At 32.1% G+C, this 21,933-nt stretch overlaps 1 protein-coding gene across 2 annotated transcripts in view; it reads left to right on the top strand.

Annotated features, from left to right (window-relative positions):
• The window catches only part of LSM14A (LSM14A mRNA processing body assembly factor), a 55,944-nt gene extending 34,457 nt beyond the window's left edge, over nucleotides 1–21,487 (top strand). The window contains exons 2-10 of one of the 2 annotated variants that reach the window (XM_051979725.1): nucleotides 885–1,048; nucleotides 3,035–3,164; nucleotides 8,473–8,595; nucleotides 10,885–11,061; nucleotides 11,362–11,427; nucleotides 12,258–12,440; nucleotides 12,597–12,768; nucleotides 13,661–13,892; nucleotides 15,423–21,487. In XM_051979725.1, the coding sequence (XP_051835685.1) occupies nucleotides 885–1,048; nucleotides 3,035–3,164; nucleotides 8,473–8,595; nucleotides 10,885–11,061; nucleotides 11,362–11,427; nucleotides 12,258–12,440; nucleotides 12,597–12,768; nucleotides 13,661–13,892; nucleotides 15,423–15,446 (1,271 nt within the window). In that variant the 3' untranslated portion in view covers nucleotides 15,447–21,487. The remainder of the gene's footprint in view (nucleotides 1–884; nucleotides 1,049–3,034; nucleotides 3,165–8,472; nucleotides 8,596–10,884; nucleotides 11,062–11,361; nucleotides 11,428–12,257; nucleotides 12,441–12,596; nucleotides 12,769–13,660; nucleotides 13,893–15,422) is intronic. The other variant, XM_051979727.1, reaches the window with a different exon arrangement.
• The last annotated feature ends 446 nt before the right edge of the window (nucleotides 21,488–21,933 follow it).

Raw genomic sequence — 21,933 nt, 5'->3', positions numbered from 1 at the left:
AAATACTTTTGTGTGAAGTCTCTAATGGAGAAAAGTCATTTATTCTCAACTGGTGGGGTAAAGGACAAATTAAAAGGATGTAGAGAATATTGATTATTTCATTATTCTAGGCTACTTCCTTCAAACTAAAAAGTGGTAGAGCAAATGAAAGGAGGGGATGAATTTGAGAGGTATATCACAAGTGTGACAGCTTGAAATAACTGATGTATATTATAAAATAATTCCCATCTGCTATATGCTTGGTATTATAATAAAATCACCTCCATTTAATTCACTATGGTATTTATTTCTTAGAAGTGAGATGTGATTTCATTGATAAAGGAATCTCTCACAGTGGAAATGCCCTTTGGTACTTGCAGAGTAGTTACTCTTCTGCCTTGTGTTTCCTAGGGTGCTGAGAATCACTTGTATATGATCACATAGCCATTAACTCAAGACATGTCTTTCAAAGTCTTAAGCTCTGTACGCCACTATGAACTTTATCTCTTATTTTGAATTTTGAACCATTATTTAGACAGCTATTCCTGGTAAGCTCTTTAAATTTTTAAGAAAGGCACGTTTTTCTTGTTAATGATTCTCCAAAGATGATAATTTTTATTTCATGTCATAAACATAATATTCTGTTCCACTTCTTGAGTTCTATAAGTTCTTTGCTAGTAAGGATTATTTCATACTTTGTATTTATGTCCTCATCTTGCACAACTTCTGGTGAGCACTTAAATGTTTGATTAACTAAAGGACATAGACCTTGAAAAATAGGCCTAGCATTGGGAACTTTGCTAACTTTGCTTCCTTTCCCAGCTAACAGATGAACAGCAATATATAATTCTCATGATTAAATGTAATCTAAATTACATCTTGTACTTGTTTTCTTCTCCTGACAGTTCGTTCCTTTGGTACAGAAGACAGACCAACAGATCGACCAATACCACCTCGTGATGAAGTTTTTGAATACATTATCTTCCGTGGTAGTGACATTAAAGACCTCACTGTTTGTGAACCACCAAAACCACAGTGCTCTTTGCCTCAGGACCCAGCTATTGTTCAGGTAAAAGTTGTGGCAGTGAAACCAATTAATCTTTCACACTGTAATATAGTTAGTACCTTTGAAATTACAGAATATTTTAAAGGTAATGGGAGTTTCATTTTTAAGTACATACTATAAATTAAAATATAGTGGATATTAAGGAAAAGGACATAAGACAATGGGGGAAAGTAGTCCCAAAAAGTTATAATATATAATGTCTTAAAACATGAATATACGTAAGCAAACAAAAATATATTCACAGTATATTTCTTGCTTTTCATATGATCATACTATAAATAAGGGGGAATCTGTTTTAAAATTATTAACTTTCTCAAATTAACAACTCAAGGATTTTTAAATATATCCTTTATATTAGGAATTCCAAAGTCAAATATGTTCAATCTAAATGATGACAAGTTTTAAATTAGTACTTCATTTTACATTTACATTTCATTTGATTGCAAACTAAAGGTTATTACACATATATAGAAAATTGCTGAATCTCAGGCATAACATAGCAACAGAACCAGTTACTTAAACAAGATATTCACTTAGTATAAAAAACACTTTCAGCTTTTTGATCTATCTCTGTAACACATAACTTTTTTTCTTTAAAATTCACCATTCTGTGCTATAAACTAACATTTGCCTATTCTTTATTTATCATCAATTTGATCATTTTACATTTTTTTAATAATAGAAATATTTATCTGTAAGTGATGGAAAAACATTGGAGACCTGGATTCTAGTGTAAGCTTTAATTGTTTTAACTCACTGTGACCTAGAACAAGCCATGTTAGTTTTCTGAGTGTTTTCCAAAATAAATATAATTCAGAGTTACAAGGTTAGATTTTCTAAAAGGAAAGAAGAAAGGAAATTTTTAAAAAATAAATTGTTAGGTTTTTTCCCCCTACCCAATCAGGCACTTTCAACTAAGAAGAGAATTGCCATAGTTTTAAGTCTTATTCTTATGGAGATAAGCTGATTACTACCACATCAATTAAAGAAAATCTGACAAAATAGATGTCTTTACAGTGAAACCATTGCTTAATGGAGAAAAGAAAATGGATTTCCTACTAGAGCTAGCTACCATTTCTTTTCAATAAAACCTATTTGCATATGACATTTTTGTGTCTGTTATGCATACACATACACACACACACACACACACAATAATATATAAGTTTGGGGTTTTTTTTTTTTTGCATAATCTTAATGTAGTGAGGAAATAACCAGAGTGATATCATATAACTCAGTCTTTCAAAAACAGACAAGCAACATTTATTAAACACTCAGTTATTTGCCAGGCACATGTAAAAAGACATGCAAAATTGGCCCTGACCCTAAGTAGTTTATATTCAGTGGAGGAGAAAACCTTAATTTGTTATGTAAAAATCCTAATCCTGGATTTATGGGTGTCCATCAACAGTAGGAATATTATAAATGTTAATAAAATATGTGCAAATGTTAACTAATTCTTGAATTTTTGCTGTGAAATGTAAAAAAGTATTCAAACACACAAATTTATCCACAGAATACATTTTGGGGCGAGATCCTAAAGAGGTTATTTCAGAAAACCCTTTTTGTTTTCACTATGATTATTGAAAATCTTGGCCTTTGTTGCCTAATTAAGTATAATAAAATTTTAAAATTTCTCTCTGCCAGTGTGCTAAAATAGGCCATTCTAAATTATAGAGATTTTGTATAAGGTACCTAACGCAAATACTTTTACCTTAATTCACTGCCCTATAAACTAGGTATTGTGCTACTCATAAAAAATGGCTGTTATTGCACAAAACTTCTTTGTAAAGGTGTGCCATTAATGAAATGAGAAGATTGCTTAATGGTTCGCCATTTTCATATTAAATGTGTGTTCTGGACATTCTGACCTTTTCAATGCATTATTAAAATTTTAATAGTTGCCATTTTTTTTAATTGCAGAAAACAAAATTTTCCTTTTAACAGTTCTAATTATGAAATAAAAGAATAACTTTTTTTTTCCTTCAGTCTTCACTAGGATCATCTACTTCTTCATTCCAGTCAGTGGGTTCCTATGGTCCTTTTGGTAGGATGCCAGCATATAGTCAGTTCAGCCCAAGTCCATTAGTCGGGCAGCAGTTTGGTGCTGTTGGTGTTGGTATGTGGTGTGTTTTTTGTTTTTGTTTTCTTTTAATTTTCTTTCTTACGAAGATTAAAAAAATACAGTTAGATTTTTTTTTTGTCTAAAATCCACATTCAGAAACCATGCTTGTGCTTTTTTATGTTAATATGTTTAATTTCCCCTACATTCTTGATATAGTTATGAAATCATTTTAACTACATTGTATGTGATTTCTAAAACATATTTTATTTAATTTACCTACTTAATAATTTTATTGACATTAACTTTTTTCCTGTTATATCACATAGATGCTAAACTTCTAAATTTTCTTATGTAACTGTGTAAATCTTATTCAGTACAATTACATTTTTATGCCCAAATTCCAGATTTATTTGAATATTTACTAAACAAGTAAAGAAAGAAGGTATGGTGACTTTAATACTTTAATCCAGCACATTTTTGTTGAATGATAACACAGAACAGTTTAACTTATAAAGTTTTTAAATGTTATGATTATATTATTTTGGAAGTCTTGATTTTATGTGAATATTGAAAACCAAGTCATATAACAGTTGGCTCATTGCAAAGCAATGCTAATTTTCTGATATCTTTTTTTTTTTTTTAAAGAATCTCACTTAGCATAATCTCATTACACTGTCATACTCTATCAAAATAAGACCATGACAATAAAATGATACCAGGCTTGCAAATCAGATGAAAGGATGACTTTTCAACTATTTTAAGTAAATTTTATATAAAGGGCAAAACATTTTGTCTACTACTTTTAAAGATTTGCTTCACTATCAAAATATTTACTATTTTATGGTAGCTTACATTTAGAGAATCTTTTCCCCTAAATTTGTCTTGTTTAAACATTTTATCATGCTTAAATGTGACAGGAAAGAAAGGTTAAATTTTTTTATTATTTTTTAATTAATTTTTTTTGCTGTCTTAATTTTAATATATGAACAAGTATAAAAGCAGCTTTATCATCCTGAAATATTAGGTACCAGATTATATATTCTCAGAGCATAGAACTATTAAAAGTCTCACTTTTTAAATAATGAGAAAAACCATAGCTTTCTCTGGATTCAGGATAGCACCATTATTTTGGGAAACAAGGTAGAAACTAATTGAAATATTGTGTGTATTACTCAAATTGTTTGCTCCCTTGTGATCTTAGTTTTTTCATATGAGGCAGAGAACCAGTTAAATCAGGGCTAAATATCTAGAGAGTTAGTGTAATAAAAGAAACATTATCTAACTCTTTAGTTTTATAGATTATTCTTGTAGCTTCAAAATTAAATTACAGAAATTATATTTCCAACTTGTCATTGCCAAGTTTGGGGAATTTTATTTGAGCTAAAGGACCATTTTGCAGGAGAGGTAAAAAGGAAAGGAAGGAAGAAAATTTTCAAAAGATCAGCTATTATTTCCCTGATTGTTACTGTTACAGTCACACGCTATATATCCAACCATATCCTTAATAATTTGACTGTCATTATTTTCCTGAAAGGCTACTAAAATCACTTTTTCTTTTTTTAAGGATAGAACTATGGAAATAGGTGTGAGGGTTCTGAAAAAGTTTATCCTTGGAATTGAAAATAAATTTTTAAAAATTTTAAAAATAAAAAAAAACTATTCTTCTTAGGGGAGATCCTTAGGTCTAAGAATTTTCTGAATCTTCTGCATTTCTTGAGGCCTCAGTGATATACATGTACAAGTTGAGGCAACACATTAAAGAGAATTTTCAACACTAAGTAATGAGTGTGTATATAATCTTGATGTTAAAGGTTTTTTGTTTTTAAATTAAAGTTTTTTCCTTTTTTTTCCCCCACATCATTCAAGATTTGAGTTTTATATATGCTAGATACAATGGTAATGAGCACTAGGAACACAAAAAAAGATAAAAACAGTACCTGCTATCAAAGACTGTATTTTCTAATAAAATATAGACAATATGCAAGTAACTGCATACAAAATATAAAGAGAGAGGTGATATTAGATCTCAGAGGGAAAGCATTAGCCGTAAGGGACTTAGGAACAGCCTCCTTCACAAAGTAAGATTGAACTGAGTCTTGAAGGAAGCCAGCAAAACCAATATGCAAAGGTGAAGAGGGAGAGCACTCCAGGCAACAGCCAATGAAAGTCCTGTGTTTGGTGTTATATGTAGGTTGTGTGGAAAGGGTAGTGAAGTGCAAGACTAGAAAGGTAGGAAGTGGCCTGATTGTGAAGGATTTTAAAAGTAAAGAAATAGGATTTTATATTTGATCCTGAAGGGAATAAGGAACTGCCAGAATTTGAGTATAGGGGTGTTTGGAGTAACATGTTAAGAAGATCATCAAAATAACTTTGGCAACTAAGACAAGTATCCACTAGGGAAAGACTTGAAGCAAACTTTTATAAGACTTTTAAAATAATTCGGGTAAGAAATAATGAAGGCAGTTACTAGGGTGGTACCAGTATAAGAGAAGGGAAAGGAATATACAAGAAATGTTGAGGTAGAAAAAATAAAATTTGATAAAAAATTGTGTAAGTTAGTCCAATGTGAGTAAATATTTACTTCAACACCAAAGATTGAAGTCTAGAAAACTGGGAGAACGTTGGTGCCCTCAACAGTAATGGGGAAATTGAGAACAGGGGAGAATTGTAGAGAAAAGATAGTGAATCCTTTCTGTTTTGATTGTGTTTATTTTGAGTTATTTACAGGGTATCCAATTCAAAATATTTAAAAAGACATTTGGTGATTCAGGATTGGAGTTTAGAAAAGAGACTAAGAGATGGATGGATGAATGGAAGGAAAAAAGAGAGCATCTGTGTAGAGATAGATCCCTTGAGACTTACCCATGGTTAGTGGATGTAACCTATATGAAGATCCTACAAAGCATGAGAACTAGAAGAGAGCAGTGTCACAAAATCCTACAGTGGTGAGAGTATCTAAAAGAGTAATACATAGTATTGAAAAAAGCAGAATTCAGGAAAGCTAAGGATTGATAAAAAGTCATTAGATTTGAGAATTAAAAGATTTTCTCACTGTAGAGAGCATTTAGAAGCAAAATTACTGAAGTTTTAGAGGAAAGGGAAAGAAGTTAATCAAGAAAAGGAGAGTTATGGAATGAGAGCTAGCAGAAATTATGGTAAAATCAATCAAAGGTTGTGGATAGCAAAAGAAATATAACTCAAATTATTGTAAGATAAATATTCAGTATAATATAAAATAAATGCAATGGAAAAAATAATGGATTTAGTCAGAAGAGTTGGGTTCTAATTTTGACATGTAAATAACTATAAACAAATCAGTAAATGACTTGGCTTCCTTTCCCCTTAAAAAAGGGGGGGAGGGAAAATTTATCTGAGACAGTATCTTAGGTTTCCTTGTAGATATAAAATTCTGTACTTTGCATTTTAAATTTTTCTATATACTAGATTAGTACTACCACTTAGTATTTTTTTGAATTTTTATTTGTATAAGAAAAAAATATAATATAGTGACATTGTTTTACATAAATCTTTAGAATTGAACATTAGTCTTAATTTCTTTGGCAAGGACAAACTAATTTATCATGTGAATTTTCCAAGACTGTTCAGTTCTTTACTCTAGAAATTGCAATTCATTTGTCTCCTCAGTTTTAACCCAGACTGAAATCAGAAAGATGTGTTTCTGTTTTCATATTCTTACCTCTTTGTTTAGCACAGGATTGTATATATGATAGACGTTTAATAAATACTTAAAATAATATTATCATCACCATTTTTTAAAATCATTTTTAGTTTTTTTCCACCTTTCTTTGAATTCTTTAAGTATAAGATCTATAATATCAATTAAGGATTAGACAGTCTTCTTTCATTTGGAACTAAGATTGCTCCTTTATATATATTGTACAAATAAGTAAACAAATGAATAAATGACCCTTTTACAGATGAAACAGACAAACCTTAAGAAGTATTTCTCCCATCTACAATTAATAGTTTGTTGTATAAGAACTGGCTGATTTTACTAGTAAAAGAGACTGTGAACTGACTAGCTATATGAACCTTGTTCAGGGTCCAATTAAGATAATTATCCTGTATAAATTGACTTACTGTCGGTTTAAATGTGTATTTTGCAAACTTTTAATCCATTTAATCTAATCTGTCAAATTAAATTTAGAGAAGGGGGAAATGATTATTACTAGTAATAAAAGATAAACTGATATAATTAGGAAACGTACTTTTTATGCTATATCAGAAAAAATTAAAGGGAGAAAATTTTGACAGCATTCATAGAAAATCAGTAAGCTACCTTCAAAGGATGATGAGTTTACCTATCAATGTAATGTTTAAGTAAAAGTTTAATATCTGCTTAAAGTGTGCAAAGTGGTTTTTATACTTTCATTTGATTTTTTTAAATAACTGTCTTGTGAGATATGTACTGGTTTTGGCCTCTGTTTTACAAATGAGATAACTTGATTCTGTAAAGGTTAAATGATTTGCCTAGGATCATATAACTGTGAGGTGGGATTCAAATCCAAATCTTTTTAATCACAGGTCTAGCACTATACCTATAGGATAATGTAATAGGTATGCCAGCTAACATGTAGAGGTCTTGAAATGAATGGACATCTTGTATTTATTCAGTTCAACAAGTAATTTCTTAGCATCTTATATATGGATAGCATTGTGGGATAAAGGTGGCATAAAAGGCAATGTCAGGCATCACTGCTTTCCTTCAGCAGTTTAAGTCTAGTTGATGAGCCAAGAGATGGAAAAGTTAACTAATTATGAAGTACATTATAAGATTAGGCACCAAAATGAGTGGTATAATTAGTACTCTAACAATTCAGGAAAGGTAGAGTATTAGCATGACTTGCTAGAGCTCCCCTGTAAATCCTATCTCAGGATCCCCGTATTCAAGGTACTAGTCAGTATCACCGCTGAAGGCCAGCATTCATTTAATGAGAAATTAGTACGCAGATTAGTTTTAAATACACATAAAATCTTTATCATCACCAGTATTAGTATTTGATAATCTTTTTCTGGTGGCCTTCCCTTTAGTCATTGACTTACTATTACTTTTTTTTTTTTTTAATCTCTTCCTTCTTTTGGCTCTTCTCTATCCTCATGATGCTCCACCCCCAACAGACTTGCGCACACACAGCAAAACAATCCTTTGCTGATTTAATTTCTGCTATTTTGCCAGAAAAGCTACAAGTGAAAATACATTATTTTGAAAATAATGGTCATTGATTTTTCAAATATTTGCATAAAATATGCACAAGCCTGAATTGAATGAACAATTATAAAAAACTAGGAAGAATGCTACTAAATTACCTTTAAAAGATATTTGCTTTGTTCCCTCTTTTAGCTGGTAGCTCCCTGACATCTTTTGGGACAGAAACAACAGCCAGTGCTGCCTTATCCCAGAGCAGTGCAGTCGGGTCTGCCTTTACACAGGATGCAAGGTCTTCAAAAACACAGCCATCTCAAGGTATTTTTCTTTATACTATAACTATATTTTTTTTTCCCTTTTTCTCTTTTCTTTTTTTTTAAATCAACAATAATTTTGCCTTTCTCTGAGAAGTAGAAAATTTTATTGCTAAAATTAAATTTTTGCATGGATTTCAATACCCAAATTTTGTAATATGATAAAAAGTTTGGAAACTCTGAAATGTGTTCTGCTGAATTTTGCAAAATCTTTCACAAATAGGAATCTTTATTCTAATTTTTATAATACTCAGAAAGTGGAAGGAAATGGAAGTATGAGGTCCTTCATATTGTAAAATTTACTATATTATTTTATAACACAAGAATCTTCATTTACAGTTTAAGTATCAGATTTTTCATTGAAAGAAAAAATATTACTAATGAACCCTGACTTCTGTTTACCACCTTAAGCACATATTAATTAATATGACTTTGTCACATTTGAGTTTTTTGGACCTATTTCCTCATAAATCTGTAATCTGATAAATCTGATCAATAATAATTCCATTATTATCATACTGCTTCTTCTCTAATATCCTCACAGTGCCTAGAAAAGTACCTTATATAGATAGGCACTAATAAATCTCTCTTGAGGGCAGCTATGTGGCGCAGTGGATAGAGCACCAACCCTGAAGTCAGGAGAATCTGAGTTCAAATCTGGCCTCGGACACTTAACATTTCCTAGTTGTGTGACCCTTGGCAAATCACTTAACCCCAATTGTTTCAGCAGTAAATAGATAAATAAATGAGCAAATCTCTTTTAATTAGTTCTTTCTAATCCTTTAAAAATGGGCATTTTCTAAAACATAACTAATACTTAAATACTATTTATCATGTAATGAACTTAATGTTCATGTTTTATATTAATTATAATTACCCACTATTATCAAGCTATATGATCTGAAGAAAGTATCTTAACTTTTTTGTCTCATTTTCACCCATTTTTATTAGATTCAGGATATGCTCATTCTCTGTTTTCATGAAAATATTGAAGATTCAAATTAAAACTAAAAATCTATAAATTAAATATGTTGACTTCAGAGAAAGGCACCATATAATTTTAAAACATTGCTTTAAAAGTCAGTTAAGGGATGTTAACTCAAGGCAAGAAAAATGTATCTCTCAGCTTATACAATTCTCATTTAGCAACTTTAGAATAGTTGTAATCACTTTCATCCATACAAAATTGGATTTTTTTCAAAATGGTATCACAGTAGAAGTTGAACTGATTAGTAGTTGCATATAAGTTCTCATTTAAAGCCATAAACATCTTTTAAAGTTATTAATTCTTATTACTATAACATTTCAACTTCCATACTTCATTGCAATATCCCTTTTATTGAGGGGGAGAGCATTTGTTACAAAAAGTTATAAAGTTACTGAAAGTCCTTAAAAAGTAGAGAGAGCATTAACACCATCTATAACAATGGTTCTATCACAGTAGTGAAATATTAAAGGTATATTTCAATGATTTTAGTTAGCTTTCTACAAGAATTTAACAATTTAAATTAAAATGTACCTTTTAGAGTTTTAGGTTTTACTTGTCTAGATTCCACATTTGTGTGTTCAATCTTTCAGACTAAAAGTAGAATGTTTGCAACATTGTAAATTTACTTAAAACATTTTTTAAAGTTTGCCTCAAGATGTATTGACCACAAGATTTTGATTTGGGATAGTCGTGAAAAGTGTTTTATGTCAATTTTTAAAGAACCTATATTTTATTATATAAGTAACAATAATGTAATACAGGTAGGAAGAATTAGATTTAGTGTCTAGGTTTTACTAGAAATTTTGTTGTCATTTATTCTGCCTAATGAACTTAGGCAAGATCTATCTGAACCTCAGTTTTTTCATGTGAAAAATAAGAGAGTGGACCAGTCAACCTTATGGTCTTTTCCAGCTATTAATCTATGATTTTATAGTTATGTGATGCTTAACTGATAAGAATTCCATTCTAGCCAAAAATTAGATAGTGCTGTTCCTCAATTTGTAAGCCTTTAATTTTTAAACAATTCTAAAAAACTATAAAACAGTTATTTTTCCAGGTCAGATTTTTATGTGATGTGAAGTTATCCTCAATTAAAATGCACTGATATTCAGTAGCTGGCTAGTTTTCAGTTTTGGTCTGAGTAAGACATAATTGCCCCACCCAATCTTTTCTATAAAAAGATTATCTCCCTTCGGTCTGGATTAGTGGAGCTGAGAATGCAAATATTTTTCTTTTAGGGTCTGGATTGATTAATTTGAAATCCATAAGGGTAGGGTAGTTTCTTATCTTTTGGTTACATTTTAGGTCGTTCAAGCCCTCAGTTAGACCCTTTGAGAAAAAGCCCAACCATGGAACAAGCAGTACAGACCGCCTCGGCCCACTTACCTGCTCCAGCACCTGTTGGGAGAAGGAGCCCTGTATCAGCCAGACCTTTGCCATCTACCAGCCAAAAAGCAATAGAGAATCAAGAGCACAGGCGAGGTAGAACTTTAGATGTTTATTCCTTTAATTGACTGACCAAACATTTTTCCATTAGCCCTCTTTTCATTCAAGGGATTTGTTTTGTGAGTGATCTCAGCAAACTTGAACTTTATATAATGTTCAGTCTGTCAAATTTACCTCTCAAAGTGGGTGGGGGAAATGGAAGATCAATATGAGCATGACCATGATGTGAGGGTTTTTGTTTTTTTTTTCATATTCCTATTCACAAACCAAGGCTATATCAGTTATTTATCAAGTTAACAGTTGATTTGTTGATAGGCATGTTTTTTTGTTCTATAGCTGAAGCACACAAAATTTCCAGACCAGAAAATGAACAAATCAGAAATGAAAACAAGAGACAAGCAAGTAAGTTATTCAGAGCTGAATCTTATTACCACAATTAAAGGTTATAGGAATTAGAGCTGGATGGGTCCTTAGAGATGATCTAATCTAACCCCTGCAGGCTTCATTGACTCAAAGCTGTGAAGAACCTTTCTTATACTTATGGTTATTAACTGCTAGTACTAATATTTGAACCTATTACCTAGAACAACAAATTTAGTGCTTTTTCTACTACAGTTTTATTATGAGTTCATTTAAAAGTAGCAAAATTAGTTTGTTTAGAAGATGTGTGTATGTGTCTGTATAAAGATATGCAGCACATTCATTAAAGATAACTGAATAAATAAAATGTGATTTTATGTGCTATCTTTTCTGATATTACAGGTGTCTAGCCTTGTAACTGTATTTCTGTATATCTTATGTTCTTTGACAAAGCTTCATTACCTCCAAAGTTCTGTGATTTAATCATTGTGGTCACCCTCTCCTTCAATGCAGATCAAAGCTGTCTACATTTTAGTAATAAGAAGATTGAATGAGATGCAATTGCACAAAGATTATGTTACCTATTAGTTATCTTTTCAGTGATATACTTTTCTGAACTTAGCTAGAACTAACCTCAGAAAACTGAAGTACAGTTTCTTGATAGGCCCAAATTTTCCCAACTTAGAAGGGCCTGCCAGAATTTGTCCTAGCCTCATGTTCAATAACCAAAGGTTACTTCCATGCTATACTAAGGCATCAAAATAAAATTTTAGTAAAGGTTTGAATTATATAAAAATTTAAAGAGTAACATGCCTTATGTACAGTAATATATAATGAATGAATACAGTCTTATTTATCCTATATTTTAAAAGTTCCAGGTGGCCCTTCAGCACCTCGAAGAGGACGGGGAGGTCATCGTGGTGGCAGGGGAAGATTTGGAATTCGGCGGGATGGCCCAATGAAGTTTGAGAAAGACTTTGACTTTGAAAGTGCTAATGCACAATTTAACAAGGAGGAAATTGACAGAGAATTTCATAATAAACTTAAATTAAAAGGTAAATCTTGTTTCTTTCCCAGAAACCATCTTGTATGACTGGTGAGTTAACAATGGTTTGCTTGTTATTTAATCCAATGTTAAGTTCTAACTGTTAATAGGAATTAATAAATTTTTATTTCTATGATGCTTTTTTTTTGTTGTTGTTTTTTATTAGAAGATAAACTTGAAAAACAGGAGAAGCCTGTAAATGGTGAAGATAAAGGTGATTCAGGAGTAGACACTCAAAACAGTGAAGGAAATGCTGATGAAGAGGATCCCCTTGGACCTAATTGCTATTATGACAAAACTAAGTCATTCTTTGATAACATCTCCTGTGATGATAATAGGTATAACCTTTTAAGTAGATTCGGCCCTGAAGTTTACTTAGTCATAAGAAAAAAAATTTGTGTGTCATAAACAATAAACAGAACTAACTTTTCAAAATATTTAATTGCCAAGCTGGGGAGAGAAGTTAAAGCATTTTTGTTCAGGTACAAGTTTTTAAATTAGATTACTTCTGAAGTTCGGTCTAGTTCTAAGATTCCAAGGGGAAAAGGGAGGGTTGGAGGTGAGGGTATATTGTGTGTGTGTGTGTGTGTGTCTGTGTGTACATACACATGCATATATATGCTATGTGTTTTTAATTTTCTATATATTTGTTAAATCTATTTTACTATAATTTTGTGAAATTATTTTTCATACCTATATATGTTTTTGTTTTTCAAAATAATTTTATTTTTTATATATAAATTATATATATATATAATATAATATATATTATAAATTTATAGGAATGTGACCTATATTTATATTACAGAGCATGAATTTTTTATTGGAATTGTAATCATACTTAAAGATTAATAGCTACAAATCAGAACTATTCAATTGGGACCAAAAAACTCCTTTTTCTCTCCATTGGTTTTGTTATCCTTGGTAAATCTCAGTTTTAAATCATGATCTGAAACTAGGGCATTTTTGTTGTGATTTTTACATAATTTGACTATTGTTATGTACATTTTCATGTGGTTAATCTTTATTGTAGTCTTTAAGAGCAGTACCTTGAACTTTCTTTATACCTTAGTGGCTTATAGTGACTTAGACAAGGTAATTGTTTTTATTATCTTTTTTAGGATTTGCTTTTGAAATAATTTAGAAATTAAATACTGATTCAGTTTGTGTTAAGGAATTTTTTTGAAAATCTAATATAACAAATCTGAAGTCCTGTTATTGTTATGATAGAGAAAGAAGACCAACTTGGGCAGAGGAAAGAAGACTAAATGCTGAAACATTTGGAATTCCCCTCCGTCCAAATCGTGGCCGGGGAGGTTACCGAGGTAGAGGAGGAATTGGTTTCCGTGGTGGCCGAGGTCGTGGGGGTGGAAGAGGTGGTAGCTTTGCCACTCCTCGAGGATTTCGTGGTGGATTCAGAGGTGGCCGAGGGGGAAGGGAATTTGCAGATTTTGAATATAGGGTGAGTACTGTATGGTAGTTTTCATTCCAAATTTTACCAGAGTTTTGTAATTAAACTTAGTAATCAAATTTAACAGTCTTAAGATCTGAAATCTGTCTTCTACCTGATCACTCTAACAAAATGTCTTCCCTATAATCCATACTCAGTCAGATCCAATGACCTTTTCCCAGTCTTGATCATTTCCTTGACACTCTTCCCATCTTTTCTTTGAAACTTTCTCTTCTCTTTCTTACATGAGCCTCAACTTTACTGTCTACTTTGATGACTTAAGGATATCTCTAAATAGATACACACCTGTCATCTGAATAAGTAATTTCATGCAGTCAAAAGAATGCTGTACTTGATTTGAGAGATTTTCAAAAGAATTTTAGCTCTGACATCATAAATGTAACTATTAGCAAAAAGTAACCAGACCATTCTGAGCCTTGGTATCTTCATCTGTAAAATGAAGTATTTGTAGTACCTTACAGAATTGTTTTAAGGCAAGCATATTATAACCTTAAAGCTCTTAAATACATATGAATAGTTATTGTCATCATTATATCCATATCGCAAACTGAAATTATAATTTCTGCCTTTCACTTGACTCTTCTTCCCAACTGTACATTTCTGATAATAGTACCATTAATCCCCCTGAGCTAAATACCAAGGATTCATTTATCTCTTCCCTTTAGAGTCTATTTCATTGCTAAGTCCTTTTTGTTTCTTCTGAATTGTTATCCTACATTTTACCACTGCCACCTTTCAAGTACAAGACCTCCCAGTTTCATATCCAGATTATTGTAATAATCTTTAAAAGTTTGAGAATTGTTGGCATAGAGAAAAGATTAGTAGAATAGGAATCAAAAGACTTGAATTTGTATCCTAGCCCTATGATCTTTAGCAATTTCCTTCATTCATTGGGCCTCACTGTCTTCATCTATAAAACAAAGGAATTATTCTGATTTATTTCAAACACACTATCTTTTGGCTTCTTCTGAATTTGGTAAACCTGCCTTATAATGGTATTCTTCTTGTTAGCAACACAACCTTTTTGAATATTTAAAATAGTCATAGTGGCTGACTACCTTAACTTAAAATATATAAGAGGTTTTTCAGTATGTACATTGATGTTCCTTATCACAATTTATAATACAAAACTAGTAAGTTGTATTTTTTCCCAAAAATGAATTATTGAACATTCATCTACAGCAGTTGTTTACATCTGAGTTCCTTAGGATCAGGTCCCCACATTATAAGATAGAAATATCCATGTCTACTGCAGAATTAATATCCAAATGTTCATACCAAAAGTGAATTGGAAAATTCATTTAACTAAATGATTGTCCTCCTAACTGTGCCAAGTAATTTAGGAATTGCTAAATGTAGAAGATGCCTAATACTGGAATGAAAGCCATTAAACTCACTAGGAAGAGGGGATGAATATAGGCTACAAATAAAAAAAATTATATTGCAAGAGGTGAAATAACAAGAATAAATTCTTAAGACTATTATTTGAATCCTAAGGTAACTTTTTTTCCCTCTTTTTAGAAAGACAACAAAGTTGCTGCATAGTCTACGGGAAAGTCTTGGAACTAGGTGAATGTCTATCTAGGTCTTCATGGTCCAGAGAATTAGCTTCCATCCTTGAAAAGAATGAAGAAGTGAATTTGCTGTATACTTGTCACCAGCACTGGGGTTTCACTGCTTAATTTCAAAGGGTATAATGCAGTTACTTTTTGAAAAATGGCCATCTTCAGAAATGTTGAGCATTAAATATATTTGGAATAGCAGAAGGATAAGTAATTTCTTATGTATAGTTAAACACAAACTAAAACAGTACTTCGATGGATCTTATAAGTATTTTTTCATCACTGAGAGGATTTTTCTTATCACTAAATTGTATTTGATAATTACTGCAAGTTACCTGCAGATGGGGCCGTGATACTGTGAGTGTTTTGAGCCACAGAAGGTAGTTTTTTTGGGAAATCCTGTAATATCCCTTATGAGGTAGCTTATTTCGTCAACTAATTAGGGTGCTGGATGGTAGAGAATTTTCTTTGTCAGTCAACTATGTACACACAGTAAATACTGTTTCTTAGGCAAAGGTACCTTTTTTATATAGTTGTAAAATTCCATTATATCCCATTGCCAAAGAAACATTAAGAACTTTGTATAGCTGTATAAAAAGCAACTAATTTTTTAAAGAATAAACATTTTTAAGTCAGCAAACATACTGTGTTATTGCAAAAGTTGATATGCTAAGGAACAGAGTTAATAGTTGGTTTTTTTCTTAGCTTTTCAGGCTTTAAATTTGTTTGATTTTTATATTTGAAATATAAATGAAGATTTGGTATGTTCTTCCATTATATAAAAGAGGATAAATTCTTCATTTTCACTTGCAAGAACTTCATTTTGTAGCTTATGGCATATCACAGGATTTGTCCAAATAAAGAAGATCTTCAAGATATAAGGACATGAATAATCATAGATCAGAATGCACTTAGCTTTACTTGCTGATAAATAATAACTTTTTTAGAAAATTCTAGGCATCAGTTATTTCTGATATGCCTGGGCTTAAAAAAAAAAGTCTTGTCAGTTCTTAAAATTGTCTTTGTTGTGATACTTGTAGACCCATTCCATTGGATTGAAAGAACATTGTGAGTGTTGAAAGTTGCTGCATTTTGATAGCCCTTAGGACATTACAGTACTGGTCCCTAGACCAGTGAACCTCAAGCAACTCAGTATGGAGTTCATTGCCAATTAAAAATTACTAGTAAATCTTTTTGATATGTTAAGTTATAACGGAAAAAATGAAATCTGGCCATTCAGGTGTTTTTATGGAGGCCACAGGAATAAAGGGATCCAAAGATTAAAATGTTTTTATCTAATTTGCTGATTTTGTTAACTTTATCCTCAAAATGTTCAGTAGTGATAAAGAAGTGGAGAACTGCACTGTAGGAAAGAAAATGGGAGTATTTAAAGGTGGTTGATATTCTTATCTTAATTTTAATTTTATATCTTTTGTATAGCACTACAAAGGAAGTATTTTGTAATTTGGTTTCCTTATTAAGGTCCAGTATTTGGCAGCCATAGTTGAGATAATATTGTTTAGTACTGTTTGTTTGCATGTTACCAACACAACCTTTTTGAGGACCCATAAATCATGACACTGAACAACTTTTGGGGGTTTTGAACATAAAGACAAGTGCTGTACTGTTGCAATAACTATGTAGACTGTCTGAGACGTCCCAGGCTTATTTAAACAAGAGAAATTGTAAATAATACCAGTGATACATGCTGTGAAGGTATGAATTGGTGCGTCTCCCTAGCCTTTTGGGTTAATGAGTGGGGTATTTTGTACCCTAATAACTAGCAGCATGGCATACCTGCAGTGTACCTTGCAACATTAAAGCAAGGTTTTTATTCTAAGGCAGAATAAAACTGTTCAATAAAAAATGTGAAAGTTGTTTCTCCTTTCAACATTATTATTTTCTGAACAGCAACATGTGAAGTGAAACAAAATAATTTGTGTCACATTATTTATCCTTTCAAATGTCTTGATTTTCCCCAAACAAGCTTGATTTATAGCAAAACTGCCGGATCTTTTTGTTTTATCTTATTCTACCAAGTGCATGTAGGTTTAAACCTTTAAAAACAGGGTTTTGGTGGCTTTTAACTTTGATTTCTACAGACATTTCTGAAATCTAATTGATGCTCTAAATTATAGATTATATTCATACAATAGGAATTTTGAACTGGAAGACAACAGCTTACATAGCACATGTCTGATCTCTTCCCCCACTTTGCCAAATTCTGGTGAGTTCTGTACTGTTTTATGGTTCCCTTTTCAATCCTCATGGTCCTATTTTGGTGTCTAGGTCATGGAAGGAAAGCACTAAGAAACAGGGCAGGGTCCACATTGTGTTATCTTTATTAGAATCACAGAGTGGCCTTAAAGTTGACCTCAGGGTACAGCTATTGTCAGTTTCTTGGTCTAGTCTACTTTCCACTTGATTCCTTAGCTTCCTTTTGACAAATATCCTGTTTTAAATAGGTCAGTAAATGAAGAAGCCATAGAGATAGAAATGCCTCTCCAGCTTATGTTTGTATCCTGATAGGTTCCTAAAAGGTGGTAGCTTGGCTGCCACTGTTCTACTCCCAGTCATACAATTATATTTGGAGTTTGTAAAATGTGGGCTGCACTCAGTAAGCTTTTTGCTTTGTTTAAGATTCATATTCTCTTGTGGCTTCTTTTCATGTTTAATTTTAGCTTTAGAATTAGGTGAGGAAAACTGGCATATCATACATATTGTTGAAAGTTTGATGTTTGCCTTATAGAAAGAGGAAATAGGGACAAGAAAAATGTAAAGAAAAATTAGTCTTTCAGGGATTATTAATTAGTGGATATAAGAGGTTTTGATATAATCTTGCCCTGGAGCAAATTTAACCATCATTCTCTTTAGTGCTTCCTTCTTGTTTGAAACATTAAGACTAGGAATGAGTAACCAGGACAGTTAAATAAAATAAGAAAAATTATGTAGCACTAAAGTCCTGAAAATATATGTACTTTTAAATCTACCTAGACTGAAGATTTTCAGAATTCAGTCCATACACATACATATATACATAAGCAATACTAATGCCAATGGGATAATTTTCTAATCTAGAAACATCAAATAGTATCCTACACAGAAACAGTAGTTTTTAGTTATATGAAACCTAAATGGGGTTATCATTCCCACTCAGATTAAAGGAGAGTGGTTACAATTCTCTAGTACTTCAATGTGGAAAGTTATGTGAATATTTTTATCTGGACACTAACTCTTCTGTACCCTTAAATGTCATTTTATGTTAGCAACACCCACTGGATTTTGAATTATGGATGAAAATAGAAGTCCATCAGAAACCTTTTATGTTGCTTATGCAGGGAATCCACTTCGTTTGTGTATTATTTGTGGATCATATATTTATCCTGTCCCAAACTTATTAATATAGCACAAGATTTTTTTAAAACTATAAAAAAAATTAGCCATTAATAAGATTAGTATTTTCTTGAAAGAGAAACTAGAATTGGGACAGGGAGCACAAAAGTTTCTTAGACTATTGCGATAGTAACTGGTATTACTAAAGACCTTTCAGTGGAAAGATTAGTTACTAGAGTAGGAGTCATAAAACCTGGAGCCAAACACAGGTTTCTGATTAAACAATTATTGTAACCATAGGCAAGTCACTTGATATCTCAGGACCTTATTTTCTCATCTATTAAATGAGAAGGTTGAACTCTGTTGTTTTCCAGCTGACGATATCTTCCTGTTCTTAACATTCTATAAATAATTGAGTGGTCCACTGATCTCTTTAATACTAGTTTTCCTTTTTGAACATTAAGATTCTTTGATCCTAATTATGACTTGGGTTAAAAGTAAATATTGATAATTCCAGTTTGAGATTCTAGAATTTGAAAGTGTCTTGGAATCAACAGGTGAGAGAACATCTAGGATAAGAAGTAATTGTTTTTACAAGCATATATCAATTAAGACTACAAATAATATTAGAGATACCTTTGGTTTCTAAGGTACCCATTATGCTTGTTTATATTTCCTAAAACATGAACATGGGATAAGCATTCAGTTTAAACAATAGTAAATAGTTCAAACAAAAGTAAACACCCACCATGGATCATGAAGACTTACTGTTTTTGTTGTTTAATCATGTCCTGTTTTTATGATTCTGTGGACCATAGAATACCATGTCATGGGGTTTTCATGGCAAAAATATGTAGTGATTTGCCATTTCCTTCTTCAGTAAATTAAAATCCTTTGCCCAGGATCACACAGCTAGTAAATATTTGAGGCCAAATTTGATCTCAGGTCTTTCCGACTCCAGGCCTATCTATCCTATAAGCCATCTAAACTTCCTCCTAAAGGTATTCAAAGAACTCATTTAAAACTTAATTTAGCTATAGAATTTCAGAGTTAGAACTTTAGAAATATAATCCAGTTCCACTTATTTTACATATGAGAAAGCTGATGCCTCAGGAAGGGAAAATGACTTGTCAGAACCAGAACCCATGTCTCCTCACTCCTGTTGTAATATTTTTCAGTACTGGAAACTCCTTGAGGGAGAATGTGTCAATTAACCTTGCATTTACTAAGTACCTACTATGTACTAGGCATAAGGGTAAAGAGATATCTCTTGTATTATATGGGGGAAAGCAACATATGTACATAAAAGTAAATACAAAATAAAAGTAAAAGGTCATTGGTGGGTGAGCAAGGTTTTAATGGCTCAGAGAACAAAAAAAGATTTTATGTGAGGGATGGCATATGAACTGAGTTTTGAAGGAAACCAGTGATTCTAAGAGGCAAGCCAGAAAGGAATGCATTTTAAGTATGAAGTGTGCAGAGGCAGTATATGGAATGTTCTCTGTGACTAAGAATACTGAAGTATAGGCCATGTGAAGGGGAATAATACACATTAAGTTTAGAAAGGTAGACTTGCAGGAATTGAAATGCCAAATATAAGAGATTGTGTTTTTATTGGAGAAGCACAGAGTAGCCTTTGAAGCTTTTTTAATTCACTTGTGCTTTAGGAATAATTATCTCTGGTATAGTGTGGGGAGGGGAGGGAGCACAGATTGGAAAGAGAAGAGGAAAGATGTTGACAATTGATTTTGCTGTAGGGGATGAGAGAGTGAAGAATGAGGAATTAACAGAATTTGGGGATTTCATTTAGGAGGTTTGATTTGGGAGAAAAGACATTCTGTTTTGCACATGTTAAGGTTGAGATGACTACAGGCCACTCACACTCATTTGGAAATGGCTAATAAGCAGTCGATGCTGTGGATTTGTAGCTCTCTGGAGAAATTTGGGCTGATTACATAGATTTGAGAGTCTTTTCAAAGAGATGATAATTGAATCAGTAGAAACTGTAGGAAGGAAAAGGCAAAGGGATCAGTCAGAAGTGGAAACCAAGCTTGACCTAAAAGAAGAAAGAAGATACAAACTATACCCTGTTATATCCCATTCTACCTCTGAATAACTGTTTTTTACATAGTTAATTAGGTAGATATTTTTTCCTTTTTAAAAAACATTCATTATTCTAATAAGGAGGTGGCCCATAGGAAGGGAAAAGATACTGTGGGAAATCTAGGTGATATAAAGACAAAATTTCTTTTAATGAAAAAGATTAATAGATGGAGTACCAGAAGCCAAGGGAAGTCAGGTTCACTATCCACTGTAGAAAAGATCTGGGGAAATGGATAAAAGATGCTGATTATTTGGAGATTAAGAATCTTTAAAACCCTCTGGGGACTGAAGCCAGATTCAAATTTTGAGGGTAGAGAGCTGGTGATGTAGAAGTGGAGAATATAAAATATTCTTTCTAGAAGTGGATTGAATTCCTTTCTTGTCTAAAAAGACAATTAAAATTAGCATTTGAATTACTTGAATGTTAAAAATCTGATTTGAAATAACTTCTTGATGTGGTTTAGGTTGTAGCTGTTTCTCCAAGCTTATACAACTGCGCCTCCCAGTGGGGAAATGAAACTTTCATCTGTCTCCCCAATATTCGAAGTTCAATAAAGATGAATTTAAACATTGCTATTTCAAGAACAACTGCCTGTTCTGTGATCTGATTGCTAAAAAAAAACGTCATTCATTCTGTCACTGGAAATTTGAAGGAGAGCTTCAAATTGCTTGTTTTAGTTTTTTCACCCCCATCCCAACAACTTTTTTAGCATATGATTTTGAAGTCATTTTCTTCTTTTGTTCCTCTCACAGATCCAAGGTTATTACCTGGGAATGTGAGGTCAATGAAAGCTTTTAGTTTCCAGTTGTAGACAGGAGGTAAAAAAAAAAAAACACCAGGGCTTTTGAGTTGATTTTATGGTAATTTGATCAATGGAAGGTCAAGGGGAAGAGAAATCAAGATTAAAATGGTATGGCAAAGGTTCACACTAGAAACCTGCCCTTTTCCACATTAGCCATCAGATCAGACTTCAAAAATCTCCCAAAGATGAATTCTACCCTAAGGTGAATTGTTGTACTCAACCCTCTAGGGG

The sequence above is a fragment of the Antechinus flavipes genome, chromosome 2 (genome assembly GCF_016432865.1).
Source record: "Antechinus flavipes isolate AdamAnt ecotype Samford, QLD, Australia chromosome 2, AdamAnt_v2, whole genome shotgun sequence".
Classification (NCBI taxonomy): Eukaryota; Metazoa; Chordata; class Mammalia; order Dasyuromorphia; family Dasyuridae; genus Antechinus; species Antechinus flavipes.
This window is presented reverse-complemented; position numbering and strand designations above follow the sequence as displayed.